This window comes from Rhineura floridana, chromosome 5 (assembly GCF_030035675.1).
Source record: "Rhineura floridana isolate rRhiFlo1 chromosome 5, rRhiFlo1.hap2, whole genome shotgun sequence".
NCBI classification, from domain to species: Eukaryota; Metazoa; Chordata; class Lepidosauria; order Squamata; family Rhineuridae; genus Rhineura; species Rhineura floridana.
In genome coordinates, this window is record NC_084484.1 from 157,351,719 (window position 1) to 157,373,636 (window position 21,918).

Consider the following 21,918-nt stretch of genomic DNA (forward strand, 5'->3'; position numbering starts at 1 on the left):
GAAGCCTACCTAACAGCCTTCCCCAGCCTGCTGGCTCCAGATATTGAACTCCCAACTCCTGTCAGTCCCAACCAGCATAGCCAGTAATCAGGGATAATGGGAATTGTAGTCCAACAGCATTGGGGAAGCACCAGGTTGGGGAAGGCATAGGGGCTGTTCCACTTCTCCTTCATGAAGGATAAACCGTGCATAAGTCTGTATTTAATTGGATCCATGTTTTATATGTATGCCACACTAGGCCCGCTTCCTACATGATTTACCTAGTTGTCACTCATTGCTTTGGCACTATTGCAGCAGCAAGGCAGTAGAGGAGGAAGAGAATGGAGCATCTCCTGCACAGATGGTATATGCCACCATAGTGGGAGGATGCCTGGGGGGGGGGTGAGAACAAAGCATGAAGGGACGTGGCCCAATACCTCATTGTCATTTGGCTCTGCTCCCACCCAAAACAATAGTGGTGGTCTTTTACTCTAAAGTGCTTTGATAAACCTCTTATTGCCCTATGACGACTTCCTTTTGTTATCTTGGTTTTAAGCACAACAGGTAATCCAATATGTGGAATGTAAAGTCGATAAAAAGGATAAGAAATACCTAAAAGTTTATTTTTATTTTAGTTTCGTTCTGTATTGCAGGAACGTTTGAACAGGCTGTTCCTATTAGTTTTGAACACTGTGCTTTCCTGAGCATTGTGGGAATTAGAATATTTTGAAGCTGGCAGCTTTGTTCTGTTTCATATTACTTCCATTTTCCCCATAAAAAGAAAATCTGAAGAAATGCCACAGAACTTGATCAAAGTTTTGACTTGGAGATGATTGAGTGTGTTTTTTTTCTTTTACAGGTAAAACTTTAGCCAAGAAACTGACAAAAAAGGTAAGCAAAGTGCTCCTGTTGTTTTTCAAGAGAGTGCTTGTTCTTTCTGCTACTTGTTTTAATGGATTCTTCTTTCACTACTAACTTGGTATTTATTTTGTTTGTTCAAAGGAGGTAGATTCTGCACTTTCAAACGTTGCAAAGACTAAACCAGGGCCAACTTTTTTTAGAGACCTCGGAGATAAAGGTAATTAGTGGAATTTGTTTTTAAGGGAAACTCTTGATTCTTAAACATGAAGTCATACGGTCAGGAAATTCTACTTGATTTCCAGACTGCAAGAAATTATTTGCTTCAAGCTGTTCTAGCCATTTGCAAGACTGGGAACAGAAGTCTGGAAAAGGGAGACATATTTACAAATTCATTAGGTCCCCCAAAGAACTATGGTTAGCACGTAGGAAAATTTGGAAGATTTATGGTTCATTTTTTGAGGTGAGGAAACAGATGGTGGAGGGCAAGAATTCTAAACATCATTTTTGAAGTGTGTTAGGAAACTATGGGATCAGTTAGGTTCCCTGGGCTACTGTTACCTTGGGATACCATTAAATTGATTTGTGCTCCATGCCTTGACTAGCTGGTACTAGAGAAGACCTGAAATTAGTTGGGTCCTCAAAAGATTTATCTTGAATTTGGTATGTGACTTGCATGCATTACTTTTGATAGCCATCACAACCCAGAGAAGGTTGTGAAACGGCTTTGGTAACTTATTGTAATTCCATTGGGGGGAAGTGCAAGAGAAGGTAGATGGACCCTCAACTGCATGAATAGTAGGAGATGATCCAGATCTTAAAAGGTGATCTAGCTTGGGATCTGGCAAGCCAACTCCAGAAACACAGAGGGAGTATACCCTGTAAACACTGGCACAAAGAAGTGATACGCATAAGCTCTGATTCTCTGCTGTTTGATTCGTGCTCTGAAGGAGGACATAAAACTAAGAATTAAAGTCCATATAAGGAAAGAGAACATGTCCGAACACGTATACAAGCAGAGATAACATTAAATTGTGTCCTTGGTTCTTCTAATTCCAATTTACATAGTCTTAGGACTTGTGTGAATCTATGATCTTTGTCCAGGCATATCATTTCTGTAGGATCCTAGATTATCTTCAGTTACCATGATGATACTCCACTTTATAGAGCTGCTTATTTGAAAGGTAGATATTGCATGGAATCACCAAGTTTCTTATAACTATAGTTTGCTTTTTCAGCACCTTTTTGAATGTATTTTGACTGCCACCCCCACTCCCTCTCTAAGACACTTCACTTTTATCTAATTCTGGAGCTTCAATATTTAAACATTATGGATTTTTCCAAAGCAAGAAATCCATATTTGTAAGCATGTAGAACTTGGGAATCCATGGCTTTTATATGAAAACTTTAGATTTGCCTTTTCCCCAATAGCTACCCAAAGCATGAGCTTTCACGGGGTTTGGGTTGAAGACAATTATGCTTCCAAGTAGAATGTCTTTACTTTGAATTGTATATTTTCTGAGTATTTTCTAATATTGATAAATGCAAGTATAATCTTACTTCCGTTTTTAGTGCTCTTTGCTATAAAAGTTGGAAAGTAATTATACTCAAACTAAAAGGTTGTCTGGTTCACTTGTACTGCAACATCAACATCCACTGTGTGAAAGTTGTATTACGTGGATTGTGATCACATGGATATGTGATTCTTTTTCTTTTCTTTTATATGATTAGTGTTCCCATTGTACCTTTATAATCTTTTTAATAAAATAAATTCTGCTGGTCATTTTGGAATTAAAACACATTCCAAAAGGGAATTCAATTTAACATTGGATAAACTCTCTGTGGCGTAGCTAAGTAGAAACTGAGATGAATTATGGAATTGATTCTATAGTAAAAATGTGCTTTGAGTCAGCCTGATGTATGTTGACACTAATATTATCAGCCACAGACAGAAAAAAATGTAAACTAAGTTATAGCTTTGTTTTTTTGTTTTGTTTCTTTTAAAATCCTGAAGTAGGTGTAGAAAAAGAAAATTGGTGCCTCTTTCCTGTCAATAGCCTCTTGCAGGTCTGTACTTTCAAGCTCTAAATAGCAAGGAAATCCACTCTTTGAAGTATAAAACAGTATATTTCACTGAGAGGAGATCAATTCAAAAAGCCAGGAGTCATGTGAAAACTGCTTATAAGCATACTACATGACACCTGTTCCACGTAGGGAGCTAGCTGTTGGTAATCATTAATCAGAACTACTGTGGGCCTTGTTTTTCCATTTGTGAATTGGTTCCTATGAAATACCTTGAAGTGATTTAACAACAAAACATATATAAAACAATTACATATTTAAAACAATTGCATATATAAAAACAATTTCAAATCCAATACAGATATGAATGGAATCTAACCACAGTATGGTCCTGAGGATTGTTAGATTTGAACTGAGGCACAAGTTTAAGTTTCTGCTCAGCAGTGGCCAAATTCCTATCTGCTTTCACTTCCAATTCTGTGAAATGGAACTAACTGTGAATTCAGTTACCTCATCCAGCTACAAAAAAGTTGTAAAGAAAAGTTGTTAACACTCAGGGTGCAAAATTAGCAGAAACCCCAAAGTTAAATTAAAATCATTAGAGAGATGGGTGCACCCTTTAAACGTTACAGGATCACCATGGGAAGCACTTGTTCTTGGGTTCATCCCATGGCACTCGTGTAATGTTTAGAGGACCACAATAATGTGCCAAGGTCCCCGGAGTGCTGGAAAAAGACCCTTGCAATCAGTCCTGCCAATGAAGTTATGGGCTTTGAAACATTGCACAAGCCCTTTGGGAGGAACACACAGAAAACTGCTGGCACAATGTTATAATGTGCACTGTAACCTTACACAGAAGAGTGGCCACTTTTATTCCTCCTGCTTCTGTCAAATGATGAGGCTGATACAGAAAGAAAAACGCCTTACCATATACCGCACAGTGAGTTCTTAAGGCTGGATATAAAACTCCTAATATTTATCCTGCGACCTAGGCTGCATAAGCTAATCCGAGAAACCATTCTTAAAATATTAACTATCTAAATTCAATTGTCACTTAAATTGTCACTGGCAGAGCACAGTGACTGGGGATTGTTTTAATATGAAAGTAATAAAGGGGGGACTCTTTGCCTATCAACTAGCTAAATGTAAATTACACAGATGGTTTCCCTGTTAATAGTGGAATGCAAACATCTGCTTTCAACAGATTCTTCCATTATGCGGGATGGTATTTAGTTCACATGTTAAAAGTAGCTTGATTTAAAAAAAATATTCATGTGAGGCCACTCAAAAAAATCTTACTCTTACAGGAGGGATGCTTCAGATTCTTTTGTTGAAACCATCCTTCTTTATATACTTCTCTATCTTTAGCTGGCATGTTGCTATTTTGACACTGTCGCATCTTCGCGTTTGTTCAGGCTCTTAAGTCGGCCTTTCAAAGGGAGATGCTGGAATTTTCCTTCAAAAAGGAAGAGAAAAAAACACGTTCACCTTGCAGAAAGGACGTGTTCAGACTTCCTTTCTTTTTCTTTTTTAAGTGAAGCCTCTTCTTGGCTCTGGGCCCAGCAGCCCTATCAGTGCAATCTAGCAGCTTGGCAGCTTTGTGTTGCCATATTCCCCTTGAGACTTAGAGAAAATCTGGTCTTCGCTTTTCTAAGACTGCCAAAGGATGAAATACTTTGATCCTTCAGAGTAATATTAGAGTAGCTCCCCTCCCAGGTACTAAATATGACAAAGCACACTTAATTTATTCATCCTTCGTATAAATACTGAATATTTTCTGTAAAAATCCAAAGATTTAGTGCAGACCTTTTATTAATGCCAAATAAACCCAAGTCTGGTAATGAGACGTCAACATGATAGGGATTGTAGAATAAGAAGTTCACTGACAGAGCACTAGAACTGAGAACAGAAAAATCTGACTTGACAAATAATAGCTACTATTTCCTTAGTTGATATGCTGTGTTGAATTGAAGAATCTTTACAGATGTGATTGATCACGAAGCTTCATCAGTGTGCTGATCCTGAATTCTGCAGTGTTCACATTTTACTGTTGTTTTGCTTCAGGATTGATCTCCTATACAGAGTACCTGTTTTTGCTGACAATACTCACAAGTAAGTATTTTGCTACTTTGGTGTACATTGTAGTACGAAGAATATTAACCACTATTATTAGCTTCCATATCCACTAAAGTTTTTTTAGAATAACATAAATACCAACTAAAAAAGTTCAGTCAATAAAGAAAATAACTTTTAAGAATAGTGATGAGTAACAGATCCCTCTCGCTCCGTTCTCCTGAAATAGGCTTGGAACTGACTGAACAATTTCTTCACAAACTGGAAAATAGTTTGCCTTGCTCCAAGAAGATGTGGGGGGTGGAACAGGTTCTGGTTTAGACCTAGAGAAGTGATGGGGCTCTGTACTGCTTTTAAGCCTCCATTCACCTACAATCCTCCAAGTTCCTTCCTCCACCCACCCACTTTCCTTGCTGTTGCTGTGGCTCAGGTGGTGGCAGCAGGAGGGGAGAAAAGACAGAGATTTCTCCTCTTCCCCCCAGGTCCCACTCCAGTGCCTAGGACTGCTACAGCTGAGATAGGGAAGGAGAGGGGATTGAAGCTTACAGGGTGCGAGAAGGGTGGAAAGCGACTTGAAAGAACTTGGGAGCCATAATGCTCACTTCATCCTGAGGCACGCATTACTAGCTGCTGTCATTCGTAATCGCAGCCTGGAGCAGCATCCAGTTGCCTCTCTAGTTACAAGGAAAACTGAAAGTCAAATTGATATGGTGTCGTTTGACAACAGTTTGGTTTCTGCATGTCAGTAACTAATGAACAATGAAGAGTATTGTAGCACCTTAAAGACTTATTTAGAGCCAGTGTGGTGTAGTGGTTAAGGTGCTGGACTACGACCTGGGAGACCAGGGTTCGAATCCCCACACAGCCATGAAGCTCACTGGGTGACCTTGGGCCAGTCACTGCCTCTCAGCCTCGGAGGAAGGCAATGGTAAACCACCTCTGAATACCGCTTACCATGAAACCCCTATTCATAGGGTCGCCATAAGTCGGGATCGACTTGAAGGCAGTGCATTTCCATTTCAAATACTTATTTATTTATTAAGGGGTAAAGGTTCCTGTGGGTGCCATGGTGCCGCCCTTAGAAACCTTCCCTGGCACCTACTGAGGCTCCCCTGGGTTTTGCTAGCATCATTAGGGTAGGATTTTCCATTTTTATTTGCAATCTTTCCTCCTTTAATGCAATCTAATGACATTGTTAGTCTTTTCTGTTTTGCTTGCTACTCACGTGAGCAAACAGTTGCAGATGAATTCCAGAACTGTAAATGTTCTTATTGATTTTGATAGACACCCATATCACTTTACTGCCTAGCCTAATGCTACAATATGAAATATAGCAACTGAGGAGAGGTGAGAAAGAACTAGACCAAGCTCAGGGTTCAAAGAGCAAGTGAGGTACAGGTTTTGTCAGAGTAATTTTTGTATGCCTGAATTCATATTCATATGCTTGAATATTCAAGAAGTATTCAGTAGTGGCAGATGAAAGCCGTAGGGGCAGGGCCATAGCTCAGTGGTAGAGCATCTGCTTTGTATGCAAAAGGTCCCAGGTTCAATCTCCAGGTAGAGCTGGGAAAGAGTCCCTGCCTAAAACCCTGGTGAGTTGCTGCCAGTCAATGTAACCAATACTGGGCTAGATGGACCAATAGTGTTGACTCAGCATAAGGCAGCTTCCTGTGTCCCTATGAATCTTGGAATTAAGGACCAAAATCTATACCTAGATACGCCCTACACATTACCTGAACACATTTGGGGATAAAACCAACTCAGTGGTATGCAGAAAATTCCAGGTTCAATCTTCTTGATTTAAAAAGAATAATTTAGCCAGTGATGCCACAGACCCTGGATAGCCACTGCTATCCAGAGTAGACAATACGAGGTTATATGGACAAATCTCCAAGCAGATATAAGGCAGTTTCCAGTATTCCTATGAGCAGCATGGTTGCTGCTGCCTCTCTTTCCCACACAGGCCAGCAGTGAGTAACGCTTCTTCTATAAGCACATGAGTGGACGCTTTACATGTTACTGGACTTGTGTGGAAACCACCATGGAGACAGTTGCTCGGGTATTTTGTAACCTAGTCTTCTGTTTATTGTAACTCATCAGCCTCTGTGGTAGGGGCATGATTCTGCAACATATCCAGTCCTATTTGTGAATGTGTAGCCCTTGGTGGGATTACTGGGACCATGAAGCAAAGCTGGTGTCCAGTGAGGCTAAAGCTCTTCTGAAATAAAATAGCGGTAGGTAGATGATTCTTAAGGGCTATTATTTTTAGGCTGGCTTGGACTTGGAATTTGTAGTTTTAATTACTCTTGAGTCATGTTTTGAAGGTTAGCTGAACTGCTATAAAAGCTAAGGATTGTGTTTTTGTTGGCTTTTATAAAATGAAAGTTCAGGTTCTGGAGAATCACTAAGTGGCCAAATCAAAATGAGGGAGAATTATGCAACCACATAAACATGTTTTACAAGGGTCTCTGTAAAGTCACTATGAAGCTAATACATAGAAGAAATATATGCTCCTTCTGGCTGAATAGTATTGACCCTCCAGTGCTGCCATATCTTGTATTAAGATATCTTGTATCTTGTATCCTCTGTACGATATCACACTAAGCCTTTATGGGCCTCTTTTTTCAGAAAACTGTACTTATTTTTTTAGCATTCTGAAAAGAATGTCTTGCTTTATACTCTTGCTTCTCTCCAGTAAAGTGCCCTTTTCTGATTGTGAATAATATTTTTGTGAGTAATCGTAGCAGATTTCAAAATAAAGCAATTATAGAAATGGTTATGGCTGACTTCCGGGAAGGGTGACTTAGCCTGTGCCTGCTTTTGAGACGGGCTCCTGCCTCAAAAGAAGCTTATTCAGATATATCAGTCAGTTTTTTCTTTTTTTTTTGACTGATTAAACTTCTCCCGGGTAGGGAGAAACGAAGAGATTAACCTCAAAGCCTATTTTTGTTGGGACGACCAGATCTCATTAATTTATGGGACGAGGTCCAGCCGACGAAGGTGGGACGGATTTTCAACAGCAAGCTCTATCTGTTAAAGCGAACGTTCATCTTATCTTCTAAGAGAGAACGCACTAACAGGCAAGCACCCTTCTTTCTATATTTTTCTTTTACTTGACTTAAATTGTTGCTGTTTAAAAGAGATTTGCCAGATTGATCGGTTTTTGACATCTCACTGGGGAGCCGTAACTTCTCTCTGCTACGCACTAATTAATAGCTTATCTCTGTTTTTGTTGCAAAAAGCTGTCCTGGATTTGCATTCTAAAGATACACACAGAAGAGGGATTTCTATTCCAGATTTTTATTTTGAAAAATATTATACTGTTTTGAGACTACTCTCTTTTTGGTCTATTTTATTTTGACGAATCTGTTTCTTGACGATTGCCATTAATTGCTTCGATCCTGGGAACTGCATTTTGTTTACTTAACTATTGGAGAGATAAGGCTGTCTGCTCTGTTTATACTGTGATGTCACCAAGTTTGGAGTATTAACCCAATTGTTGCTGAAATAAGAAGTGGTTTTCCTATATTTTTCTTTTAAAATGGCAATTAAGAAAGTGGCTGAGAATCTGGAAATAACTATGTTTCAGAGAATAATGAATGAGATTGAGATAACGAAAATTGAATTGAGTAAAATGAAGCAGGAGATTAAAGATATAAGGGTCCCTGTGAGAGAGGTGACCCTGGAAGGGGTCCCTGTGAGAGAGGAGACCCCGGAGATTGGAATAGGGGTCCCTGTGAGAGAGGAGACCCTGGAGACTGGAATAGGGGTCCCTGTGAGAGAGGAGATCCCGGAGATTGGAACAAACGTGGAACAGGAACAAGATTTGGAGTCTATGGACTTTAGAAATAAAATCTATTGTTTGGAACTCAATGTTATCTCTGAAGAAATTAATGAAGATTCTAGAGATAAAGTTATCAATGGCATGGATTATCTTCTGGACTGGAATGATGTGATGGAGCCCAATATAGAGAAAATCTATGGAATTAACTGCAGCCATGTGACAATGGAAAAACTTTTAAGAGATGACCCAGTGTATTTTGAAAAAAAGAACAGAGATATGATTTTACAGCAGTATTTCAGCAACTTATTCAGAATGGATGGCAAGAAAATATTTGGGATAGAGGTAATTCCCATCAGACTCTTATTATATGACTATGGCTTTGACAGCAAGATTATTATGGAATACTGATAATGGAAGATTGGATATTGAAATTACTGGACTTAACAAGACTACTGAAGATGGAAGATGGAAAATGGAACTAATAGAGATAATAGAACAATGGCTACTGAAATTACTGAACCTAACAGATTCTGATGTGATGGATTAATTGAAATGTTTATTTTGACTATGGTTATGACAATAAGATTATCATAATTAGTAATGAGATGGATTAATCGATATGCTTATCTGGAAAAAAAAAATTGATAGATATATTTCTTAAAGAATTGAAACCTCTCTTTGACTTTTTGTGGAAAGAATAAAGTAATGTTTATGAGATTTGATGATTAAGTAAGATAACTACTGGAGGAAAGTGATTTTATAATATGACTTAAGAGACAGGATTGCTATATATTATAGACTTATAACTGATTTGATCTTTGACAAATGGGAAGTCAATATTTTACTCTTTATTTTTTATTTTTGTTTTTTTTTTCTTCTTTTCTTTTTTTCTTTTTGTTTAACTATTTTTGATTTTGTTTTTTGTCTTTGAATGTTTTATGATTTTGTCTTGTATGTTTTATGAAAATCTGAATAAAAATTATTGAAAAAAAAAAAAAAAAAAGAAATGGTTATGGCTAAATACACAATGGTTCATTTAAAGCAGATTTGAAAATTATGCCAATTTACATAGGGTACTCATGCAGCTGAACAATTAAGTTGCAGGAGAGGGAGAAGAGGGCCATTCCATGGACTCTGCTGAAAGACCAGCTCCGTCAGGCGGCTCCTCCTCTCCCTGAACAGTCTCCATTCCATCTGGTCATTATAAGAACTACCATTTAACTTTCAGAATTGGTGCCCAGTTTTGCTGTTTTCCTCCCCCCCCCTTTTTCTTTTGTGTCAAATAGATAGTAAGTCTCTGGGCTGGGACTGACTTGTATCATTATGAATCACATGTAAACTGGTCTGGGAGCCCTTTTGGTTGAACAGCAGGGTCAAGATACTTTAACAAATACGTGAGATTCAGTGGCGTCCCCCTCACCCTTGGGATCCCACCAGGGTTGAGATTCGGAGTGGGTCCTGGACGTGCATGCTTCCTCTCTGCCCCTTCTCCAATCCCTTGAGAAGAACTCCCTGGCCTTGTGGGAGACAGTGTTTGTTCGTTCTTTCATTCATTCTTTCTAGAAAGAACCTGCATTTAAATAAACACAAGATCTCCCAGTTCACTTGTTAGCATCTTCCCATGTCAAAGGGGGGGGGGAATTCAGGGCCAGCTCCAGACATGCCGGGGCCCTTGTGTGTGTGCGCACATGCTCACATGCTCACACACACACACAAGCACACGCACACATGTGCACATGCACACGCCTACCTGTCTCTCGCAGGGAGGGAGCTTCTTTTTTTATTTTTTATTTATTTATATCCCGCCCTTCCTCCCAGCAGGAGCCCAGGGCGGCAAACAAAAACACTAAAAACACTTTAAAACATCATAAAAGACCATAAAATACATTAAAACAAAACAAGGATAAAAACATTTTTTTAAAAAAGCTTTAAAAACATATTCTTTTTAAAAAAGGGTTAAAAACATATTATTAAAGAAAACATATTAAAAGCAATTCTAACACAGGCACAGCCTGTGTCTGTGCAGCTTCTTCCGCCTGCCCGTTTGCCGGCTCCGTCTCTCCTGTCTTTTGCAGCTGCATGGACTGCTACATTCACGCATTGCTGCCTTCAGTCAAGATGGCGCCAGAGGCTTCAGCCCCTTAGGAAAACCTTGCATGCCATCTTGGTTAATGGCAGTCCTGTGCACACAGCCCACTCAGCCTCAAAAGATAGGAGAGACGGGTGGGCGGAAGAAGCTCTCTCTCTGTGATCCGCGGCAGCTACTTTGCCGCGGATCACGAAAAAGAAGCGTTACTCCTCCCCTATCCTATTGGGAGGCCCCTCAAGGGCCTCTGTGGCTCCAGGGGCCCTCAGCCAGGGTCCAACCTGGCTGCCCTTTGGGACTGGCCCTGCGGGGGATGTGCAAGTTTGAGGCCTGCGTTGAATTCTGTGGGCAAAGAAATATTTGCACTGGCCCCAAGATATCAAGTACTGCATTTTAATAAAATATTATGCCTTCATTAATTTTTAAGAGCATTGTAAGAGCATTAGAAAAGCCTGTTGGACCAGGCCAATGGCCTAGCAAGTCTAGCATCATTTTCTCAGAGTGGCCAGCCAGATGCCTATGGGAAGCCCACAAGCAGGACTTGAGTGCAATCTCCCTATCTGTGATTCTCAGCAGCTGGTACAATAGGGCCCCACTCATACGGCAGGTTAGGTTCCAGACCCCCGCCTGAAAGTGGATCAGCTGTAGTGCGGGGGTCTGGAACCTAACCCACTGATTGCACCAGAGGAGGATCAGATCTTCCCCTCCTTGGGCGCAATCAGCTCCAGCGGGAGTCTGATCGCGCCAGAAGAGGAGAAGATTGGCTGTAGCGAGGTGCAGCTGAACTTTCCCTCCTCAGGCATGATCAGCTGGAGTGCGGGGAGCTCCAGCCCCCCCCAGCTGATCACCCAGCTGGCACCATATTAACGGAACGCCGAAAAGCGGAGCCCTGCTGTATTCAGAAGCATACAGCCTCCAATAGTATGTTTATAATGGTTTGTTTCCCCAATGACTGTTCTGGAATGGGCACTAATGCTGAAGCCTTTCATCCTTTTTGTGTAGTTGCGTGTCTCCAGTTTGTTCAGAGGAGACACATTTTAAGCCAAGCAGATGTTAAACACCTCAGGGGGGGAAAGGCACAAACTGTTCCTACCCCAAAATTTAATTGTGGTAGGTGCTTTGCAAGCCCATCTTAAACAAAGTTTTACTTTTTTAATGTGCATTTATATTTCTTAAATATAAACATGCCTGTTGCAGCACTAATTTTCCTATGCAATGTTTTATTAATAACGTTTGGCACTAAATGGCAATGTGTCTTGTGTGTTGCTGTGGCTTGTGCTAAGAGGTAGCCAGTGTTGGTACCTTAAAAAAGGAGGAAGCTAAGTGGCATCAAAGCAAACTCTTTCTCACTCTTTTTCAAAGAACTGAATGATATTATTTCTTTGGTATTTCAAATTGACTGAATGTCGTAAACAAAGGGGTCTCTGTCTATGGAGGAAAATCCATTGCTCCTCTTGTGTTAAGTTATCATATCCATCATTTCGAAAGAAAATGTCAACAGGTGCTAGTATCTCCATCTGCATCTAACAGGTTTCCCATTTCAATTCATTCTTGATACTTCATAGTTCTGAAGTATATATTTATGAAACCCTAGTTTATCAGAAGCTACTGGATTATTCAAAGCAGCTGCCACAGGTTTGCTTCTTCTACCCCCTCCCACTGTCCCACGGAATCATCTCAGTATTAAGTGGGGTTTTATCCCCCCCCCAGGCATCCAAAGCAGCTTTCAGCAACATAAAAAAGACAAAACAAATGCAACCAAATTTTACTGGAGATGTCCTATTGAGTAGACAGTTCTCTCATTTAGGGAGATGGCATTTAATAAGTTCTGGATGGGGATGAAGGAACAGGTTTGCAGCTTGAGGGTCCCCCATGATTTCACTTTGTCTTCAGAGGCTCAGGTGAATTCTGTAGCATGGAGTGCCTTTCACCTGAAATTTGGCTAGTACACAACCTCGTGGATGGTGTAGTCTAGTTATGGTCCTCATATTTTGCCCATCTTCAAAAATGTACACTGTCTGCCTATTCATTTTTGAGCCCAGTTCAGACATCTGGTGCTTAACTTTAAAGCCCCAAATGCCTTGAAACCTAAATACAGTACATGAAGGAGAGCCTCCTCCCATGCCAATATGCTTGCATGTGAGAGTCATTGGCTACAAGAATAGAGATGGCTTTTTCAGAAGGGGCACCAAAGTTATAGAATGCCCTCCCCAATGGCTGTATTTTAATTGCTGTAATTTCCTCTCCAATTGAGGCATTTAAACATTTTTTGCTATCTAGAATATTTTAAATTCTCCTGATGGTTTCAATTGCTCTTTTACCTGCTGGTTGTTTTATTTCTTGTTTTAAATGTTTAAATCTTTGATGAAAGTGGTATAGAGATATTGTAAATAAATAAAAAATAGCAAAACCAGAATTTATTCCAGAAAATACATCCTAGCTTGTGCTCCCACAGGCCCTGTGGAACAACGTGTTCACAGTATCGCGAAAACCAACAAAGCCTAAGTGGGCTTAGTGGAGAAAGGAGTTGCAGAATCTGAGTGCAGTTACTTAGATTGTGTCCCATTTCAAACATGAGGGGAAGACATAGAGCAGAGCCTCAGAGGAAAATTTAAGTGAATGGTTCATTCAGGAGGAAGCGATCCTGTGGCCATGATTCCATTAAGGCAGGCATGGGGAACCTCTGTCCCTTCAAATGTTGCTGAACTATAACTCCCATCAACCCCAATAAATATGGTTAATGAGTAGGGATTATGTGGGTTGTAGTTCAGCAACATCTGGAGGGCCAAAGGTTCCCCTCACCTGCATTAAGAAAATTCAAAAAAAATGTCATTTTTTATTTTGCATCTGCTCATACTTTTGTTAAGTAGGAGCTCTGGTCAAAAAGGGTAATTCATGAGGACAAGGTAATTCTCCAGTTTGCTACAGTCTTTATTCCAAAGGTAAATTCCTTGTAGCATAAGAGGCAGGAACTTGTCCTCCCTTTTTGTCCCATTGTCACTCATCTAAAAGGAGTGTGAATAGCATGGGCTGTATCTCCAGAAGGTTCTCAGATTTCACCTAGAAGTAACCAAATTATATAGACAAATGGAATTGTTTGTGGCATTTAAATAGTCCTCATTAGGCCAGAAGATTTCTAGTGCTGGTCCACTGTCCAGGTGGATTAGAGATTGTGTGGTATTCATATACAAATTTCTTCAGAGGGATCCTCCATAGGGGACATGCCTCATTCTTAGTGTATCAGCTATCTTGATAATTGTCTGCACAAGGTTCTCTGTTGGAAAAAAAATATGGAATGGTTCTTTGGACCTTGATTCACGTGCTTCCATGTGAAATAGAATTGACAAATGGTCCTTAGCCAAGAATGTATTTGATAGGAGGCTTGTGGAAGAAAATTCTCCACGTCAGTTCCTTGAATTGGCAATGATAATATCTCCATGAGAAGATAAGAATGCTCATTAACGTCCCAGAGGACAAGACTGCCCACAGCCATTAGGAAGGGGGGGAGGGAAGTGTTGAACTCACTGTTTCTGTTTTCATAGTGGAGAAACGTCAATCTTGCTTACCCAACCCAGGTAGAGTGAACAGGATTTTGGGGACACTGTCTCCCCCTTCCCCCAGTACCACTCCTTTCCTTTTTTGAGTTAAGTAAACTGTTCTTATATTTATAGTTAGCTTTCCTTTTTTGCTTTTTTTTAGATTTTGTGCAGTTATTTAGAAATTGAAGGGCTCCTGTACTGCAGTAGCTCCTCCTTGTAGCTGATGCTCATCAGTTTGAGGACCTGTCTGCTACCAGGAAGAGATGGTTCCCCAAAGAGCAGACTGTCTTCATCTACTAGGAAAAAACAAGAATTTACTAGGAAGGTCAAAATTCTGTTTTCCTGCCAGTCCCTCCTCTTAAGGTCCTACTTTATTTCCCAGTAGAGAAAGATCAACACATTCCTGCTCTGAAGGAGATGCTTAGCTTCTGAATCCTGTAACTACATAATTTTGTGAAAAGTCGGATTGCAAATAGCCACAATTTGAGGGATCAGTATTTTGAGGAAGTTGAATGTTCTTTTCATAGATAGCACTGAAATATAACTTCCACAAATAGCCAGTGTGAAAGTCTGAAACTCACATGTTAGAGTTATTGTCTGTGTAATTAAAAGCAAGCACATTGAGCTTTTCTTTGAACCTCACTTATTTTATAAATACATACCATTGGAGTTGCATCATATCAGATAACAGTGTCATCTTGTGAGCTGTATGAGCAGCTTTAGCTCCTATGTATTACGTGGGGCTACCTTCTTATCAGTATGTTGCAACAGATGGTATGCATCACTTTAGAATAAATCATTCTGCTTTTATTCTCCAATAACATTATAGGCTACATTTGCATTATTGCCGGCTCAAAGAATACTTAATAAAATTGTTAGAATGAAACATTCCACTGAGAAGAAATCAGCTGTCACCCTCAGTCATTATGAATTTCTTCTCCAAGGTTGTTAGCACACTGTGACAGTGTTGTTTGTGAAAAATTTATTGTTCAGTCATGAAGGCTAGTTACCTGCTCAGAATTCTGGGGATTTGAAAGTCAGGCCTGTTAAAGAGACAGGACTATTCACAAACATTCCATACACTTTTTAGGGACCTTGGTTGCTGCTATAGCATGTAATAAAGCTGTAGCAACTGTTTAGGATCACTTGGGAAGTGTTTGCTGTAAAAGCTTTTATGAATATCTTTCACCTGATCTTTTTGTAATGTCTTTTTGCAAGCAATTTTCAGAGTTTTTTCTCCTGCTTTGAAGTAGTGAACACCTTATTGTTTCTCTAGTTGGTGCTGCTGTGACACTGGTCCAGTTTAAACATCCCATTTCTGATTTTCCAAACCATGATTTGAAGATCTACTTTTTAGTTAGCAACTTCATGGCTTGCCTAATTAGGACATCTCCCACCATGGATCAAAGTTTTAATGAGTTTTCCCAATAGTAAAGATCAAATTGGTAAACCTTTTGTTTTTTAGGTACCAATGCCACTCCACTAGTTGGCCTAGAAATGGCTTCAGAACACTTTCCCACATGCTTATATAGTTACTTATGGGCCCTCTGCCTTTATAGGAATCTGGAAGCATCTGCCTATTTGGGGGGAACTGGATTAGCAGGCAATACTATCTTATGTGTAAAATATTTCTGAATAAATCTGTGTGGTGTGATTCATTGCAGAACCGCAGACTGGATTTCATATTGCTTTTAAAATGTTGGATGCAGATGGGAATGGACATTTAGAGAAAAAGGAATTTTTTAAGGTATGGCTTTTAATATTTTAAAATCTTTTTATTTTTTAATTTACGGAATTGCCATATAATGCTCAAATGACAGGCGCAAGACTATACCTTCCTCTGCTTTGTGCACAAGAGATCATGTCTTCACTAGAACTAAGGAAATTAAAACCTTTTGCAACTTTTTTCATTAAAGCTTTGAGTTAAATCAAGAACATTTTCTTAACTATAGACCAGATTTCATGATTTTACATTTGGATACAGGTGTCAGTGAACATATGACAAACCTGTGCTTCCTTTTCCTTCATTAACATACTTGGTCAAAAGCAGTGTTTTGGTATCAAAAGCAGGGGCCAAAAGTTTATTTCATATAAAAATTCTCAGATTTCTTACAATTTGTGTACGAGGAATAGAGAGATATTCTACCCATGTAAACAAAACTACTGAAAATCCATCACTACAGAGAGGGTTCCACTGCAGAAATGGAAAGAGAATGTATAATTAGCTTTTTATTATGAATGCTATAAAGTACACACTTGAGTTCAAAATCAAATATGCAATTTCATTTGAATAGAAGAGAATGTGTTTCGCTGTTGAGACCATCTGGAGAGAGGAAGAAGCTACTTCAGTGTCAGTGGAAACAAGAAGTGCAACACATGTGATGTAATAGGCCCTTAGGGGAACTAGAAGCAGAAGTAAATGGTGGGCCCCGAGTTCAGAGGAATGTTGGGCAAATGATTGACTTTGACTTAGAAGAACAATCCTTGTACAGCAATGTCTCCCTGTCCCACCTTACCAGCACTTCTCCTGTAGCCTTAGCTGAAAATGGCAGCTGCTTATCTGTAGGTACAGTTCTCTTACATGCCCCTCCATCCCTTGTTTAGTCATCTTTCAACAGTGCTAAAGGTTGGGATAAATAGAGGAAGTAATGCCCTATCCCAGCTTGCCTTGCCTGAACAAACAGACCACAGATGGGTGGTCTGGCTGCATGCACTACTAGGAAAAGGGTCCCTGTATTCAGTGTTGGGTTTCAGTGTGCAGCACTCTTTTAGAATGACTGGACAGGGCCAGGTGCAAACTATTTAGGGGAAATAGTGCCATTTCAGCCTAACCTGCCAAAGCTATCACCTGGTGTTGGCTTGAGGAATCGGAGATGAGGTTTAAGGATGATAAAGCAGGAGGCTTTGGGAGCGTTGTTCTGTTTCATTATTGGAAGAGAAAGTTATGTGCTGCTTGTCTCACAGTGATAAACATACTTTTAAAAGCACCTCTCCTAAGCAATTCTAAATCCTCTACTTTCTATCTCTATCCATGCTATTATCATAAATAATAAGTCCCTTGTTCTTTTATTTTTGCTGTCCATTTGAGGACTGGTGTTAGCATCTCTGAAAGGTAGGTGAGCTTTGCAGTGTGCTGTGCTAAATCTCTTGTTAGAAACTTGGCCTCTGAAGAGATTTGTGAGTAATTATAAATGTTTCACAAAGAGAGATTGCTGCCAGGAGTCTGCTGAATGATTTGCTAGAGATTTATATTAAGCTGCAAATTGGTGTATTTGCTGAAGACCTTTTTTTGGATCAGAATTTATTAAAGAATACAAAATTACCGGGTCATATTCTGATCACTTTAAAAAAAATCATTTTTTACAAAAGCAAAATAAAACTCATTTTATAGTGCTTTTTGAGGATAAAAGGGTTCCACATGCACTTAATAATCCTTACAATAACCTTATGAGGCTATCTTATATGGAGTCTGTCCATTGGTCCATCTAGCTCAGTTCTTCCTGCATGTTAATGCAGTCAAAGGTCTCAAAGGCCCTTCCCAGCTCTGCAGCCTGAGAACCTTTAGCTAGATGTGCCAGGGATTGAATTGGGGGCCTTCTGCATGGGCAAAGTATGTGAGCTGCCAGTGAGCATTATTGTAGTACATTTTAGGTGGGAAGGATAACGTGGAGAGAGACAGAAGCTTCACAAACTCATGGCTGAAGCCAGATTTGGACCAGACACTTACTAAGTCACACTCATAGCCACATTATTACACCAATTTAAAAACTTAGCTTCTGTGCTATGAGAGAGATCTTTAAAATGGCTTCCAAAAGTGGTTATCTGTTCTTGCTGTTCTTTAGCCCAGTGCTGTCACATCCCATTTGTATGTATTTCTGCACATATTTAGTTATTTCTCAAAAAGCAGACTTTTGAAAATAAACAGAATCTAACACTTCCCCTCCCCCTTCATACCCCTTGAAAAGCCTCTCCAGAGGTTTGGAGGGCCTCCTGAACAGCATGGACATTGTTATGAGCAGCTGCAATAGGACAAAATTGGACAGACGGGAGAGGAAAGATTGATTGCACTGGAGGCCTCCATTCAACCAACCTTTAGATCCAACTCATGGTTATTCAGTCAGGAAGCTTTTATCTATTATCGGAAGTGATGAACATGATCTTTAATTCCTGAGATTATGTGTGGAGCACTCACTTCACATGTTACCAAGTTCCTTAATGAAAGGCACTGGATTAATGTGAAAGCCGCATTAGATGATTCTGTATGCAAGCTTTGCTCTGACAGTACATGTGTGTAGATTTTTATAATTTGCATGTGTACACAAACTGGAAAACCACCACATAGGATAGTTATATTAGAACAATCTACATGAGGGTTTTATGTTACTTCTGACATGGAAGTGTTTTCTGTATAAGGGGTTTGGTAAGTGGCCTTGAGAAAGAAGCTCCTATCTGTTAAAAATGTTTTGGTATGAAAAACAAGATAGTTAATGGGATAATATATCACTTTTGTTTTAGCTGCAGAAAATAATTGGGAAGCAAGATGAGTTTAAAACAGCTTTAAGAGATGAAACACCAGCTCAGGTAGGTCTTCAGAGAATGTCATTTTTTTTCTAACAGGTGGTTCTGGCACTAATGCGCTGTTCTCTTTTAACATTATTCCTTGCACAGCTTGTAGCTGATTGTATCCATATCAGCTCAGCTACTTAATTAAATGAAAGTGTCTGATCTGTTGACCTTGCATTTGCATGTTCATTATAGAAATAGTTCCAAATGGCTTTTGTTCTATCTTTCGGGTTTTTTTAAAAAAACATGTGCACATGCACACGCTCTCTGAATTAATTTAATATGTAGTCACTTCATTTTAGAATTCATATTGAAGGGAACTCTTTAACATTATTCTTAGCTGACTTGATCAAATAACAATAAATGCATTTCTAGGTCAGTTTGGGATTATATCTTGCATAGATATATCCCAATACAGAAAAGTTCCCCTACTCAAATTAAAATTGACATACCAAAATCCATCAATAAATTACTCAACATTAAATTACTAGAGTCAAAAGGCTTGTTCCACCCCTCTCTCTAACATCTCACCCAAGACCACCTCTGCTATATATTTCAAAATCAGAATATTGTTTATAAGACAATTTTACATATGCCATTATGAACAAATAAAAATCTTAAGGTTAAGACCACAAGAGAGGATAAACTACTTTAAGTGACTTATCTTTTGAAAAATTGAGATAAGTTCAAAAGAAGAATTGGTGCTGTTAAATTGCTAATAATGTCAGTAATCATGATCTTTCTAGACTTTAATCTTAGTATAGCACAATTTGATTTATGGGATACAAGAGCTAATGGCAACATTTTATATTAAAATTTAAAAATATTGTTATTGGCCCAACACATAGGGCAGGGCACACCCTCGACTTTGTTTTTGCTCCAGATGGATGAAGGGGTGGTCTGGAGATGGGGGTGTGTGTGGATATCACCCCATTGTCATGATCACTTCCTGGTGAAGTTTAGACTTATGGCTCCGATCCTTCCCAGCAGGGGTGGTGGACAGATTAAGATGATCCACCCCCGGAGCCTAATGGAACCCACTGGATTCCTGAATGCTCTGGGGGAGTTGCCAGTAGGTGACCCTGCTGAAGTCCTTGTCACGCTGTAGAACAGCGAGGCGTGTCGGGCCCTCGACAAGGTTGACCCCGAGCGCCCTCTCCGGCACTGTAAGCCCGGCTTGCACTGGTACACCAGTGAGCTAAGGGCAATGAAACAGGCTGGACGATGGCTAGAGCGCAAATGGCGAAAGATGTGCTGTGAGGCTGATCGGGCATGAGTAAAACATCATAACCGTGCCTACTGTGTGGCGGTGAGGGCGGTGAAGAAGGCCCACTTCTCTGCCTCCATCGCATCCTCAAGTAGCCGTCCAGTGGAGCTTTTTCATATTATCAGGCGGCTGTTGAAATCAGCTCCAGGAAATGGAGTCTTAGACCCTTCGGAGGCCCACTGTGAATTGTTTGCAAGGCACTTTGAGGGTAAAGTTGCTCGCCTCTGTAGCAGTCTTGATGCCCCATCCACATCTACTGTGGTCCCCTATGAGGTGTCCAGAGCAATGTCTGCTGTAACTTCTTGGAAACTTTTTCAGTTGATGCGGCCTGATGACGTGGACAAAGTGCTTGCGATGATGCAGCCAGCAATGTGTCCTCTCGACCCTTGCCCTTCTTGGTTCATTAAAGCTTGCTGAGTGGATCCAAGGTGTGGTCAACACATCATTGTGGGAGGGAGTGGTTCCAGCCACCTTGAAAGAGGCGGTGATTCTACCACTCCTGAAAAAGCCCACCCTGGACCCATTGGTTTCTGACAACTACCGACCGGTTGCAAATACCCCCTTCTTAGGGAAGGTGATTGAAGGGGTTGTGGCGCAGCAACTGCAAGCACTCTTGGATGAAACAGATTACCTTGACCCATCCCAGTCTCGGTTCAGGCCTGGTTATGGGACTGAATCGGCCTTGGTTGCCCTGATGGATGACCTTTATTGGGAGGACAGGGGGAGTGCGACCCTGTTATTCTTACTTGATCTCTCAGTGGCTTTTGCTACCATTGACCATGGTATCCTTCTGGGCTGACTTGGTGAGCTGGGTGTTGGAGGCACTGTTTTACAGTGGCTCCGATCCTATCTCCAGGGTCGCTCTCAGAGAATAGTGTTGGGTGACTGCCTTTTGGCCCCCTGGCAGCTATGCTGTGAGGTGCCGCAGGGTAGCATCTTGTCCCCCATGCTGTTTAACATCTATATGAAGCCCTTGGGAGCAGTCATCAGGAGCTTTGGGGTGAGGTGTCAGCAGTATGCTGATGATACCCAGCTCTATTTCTCCATAACATCTGAATCGGAAGAGGCTGTGCAAGCCCTGGACTGCTGCCTGGACTCTGTGGTGGGCTGGATGAGGGCCAATAAACTGAGTCTGAATCCTAGCAAGACAGAGGCGCTGGGGGTTGGTGGTCCCCGAGTTCGAATAATTGGTCAGTTGCCTGCTTTGGATGGGGTCGTACTCCCTCTGAAAGAGCAGCTCCATAGTCTGGGGGTGCTCCTGGATCCATCTTTGTCTCTAGAGGCCCAGGTGACCTCAGTGGCTAGGAGTGCCTTTTACCAGCTTCAGCTGGTGAGACAGCTGCAGACGTTTCTGGACTGGGAGAGCCTGACCACTGTTGTCCACGCACTGGTAACCTCCAGGCTGGATTACTGTAATGCCCTCTATGTGGGGCTGCCCTTGAGGTTGGTCCAGAAGCTGCAGCTGGTGCAAAATGCAGCGGTGAGACTGCTCACTGGGGCAGGGTATTGCCAAAATGTCACACTGCTGCTGAAAGAATTGCACTGGCTGCCCATTTGCTACTGGGCCAAGTTCAATGTTCTTGTTTTGGTGTACAAAGCCCTGTACAGCTTGGGACCAGGATACCTGAAAGACCGTCTTATCCCTTATGTACACAGTCGATCACTGTGCTCTGCTGGTGAGGGCCTCCTGCAGAAAGCATCTTATCAGGAGGTTCATTCTGCACAATATAGAAAATGGACCTTTAGT

At 40.7% G+C, this 21,918-nt stretch overlaps 1 protein-coding gene across 2 annotated transcripts in view; it reads left to right on the top strand.

The window, feature by feature from the left end:
• The window catches only part of MICU2 (mitochondrial calcium uptake 2), a 119,314-nt gene that overhangs the window by 68,470 nt on the left and 28,926 nt on the right, over nt 1-21,918 (top strand). For both annotated transcript variants that reach the window (XM_061628562.1, XM_061628561.1), the window contains exons 3-7: nt 839-870; nt 982-1,057; nt 4,924-4,971; nt 16,006-16,088; nt 18,857-18,922. In XM_061628562.1, the coding sequence (XP_061484546.1) occupies nt 839-870; nt 982-1,057; nt 4,924-4,971; nt 16,006-16,088; nt 18,857-18,922 (305 nt within the window). The remainder of the gene's footprint in view (nt 1-838; nt 871-981; nt 1,058-4,923; nt 4,972-16,005; nt 16,089-18,856; nt 18,923-21,918) is intronic.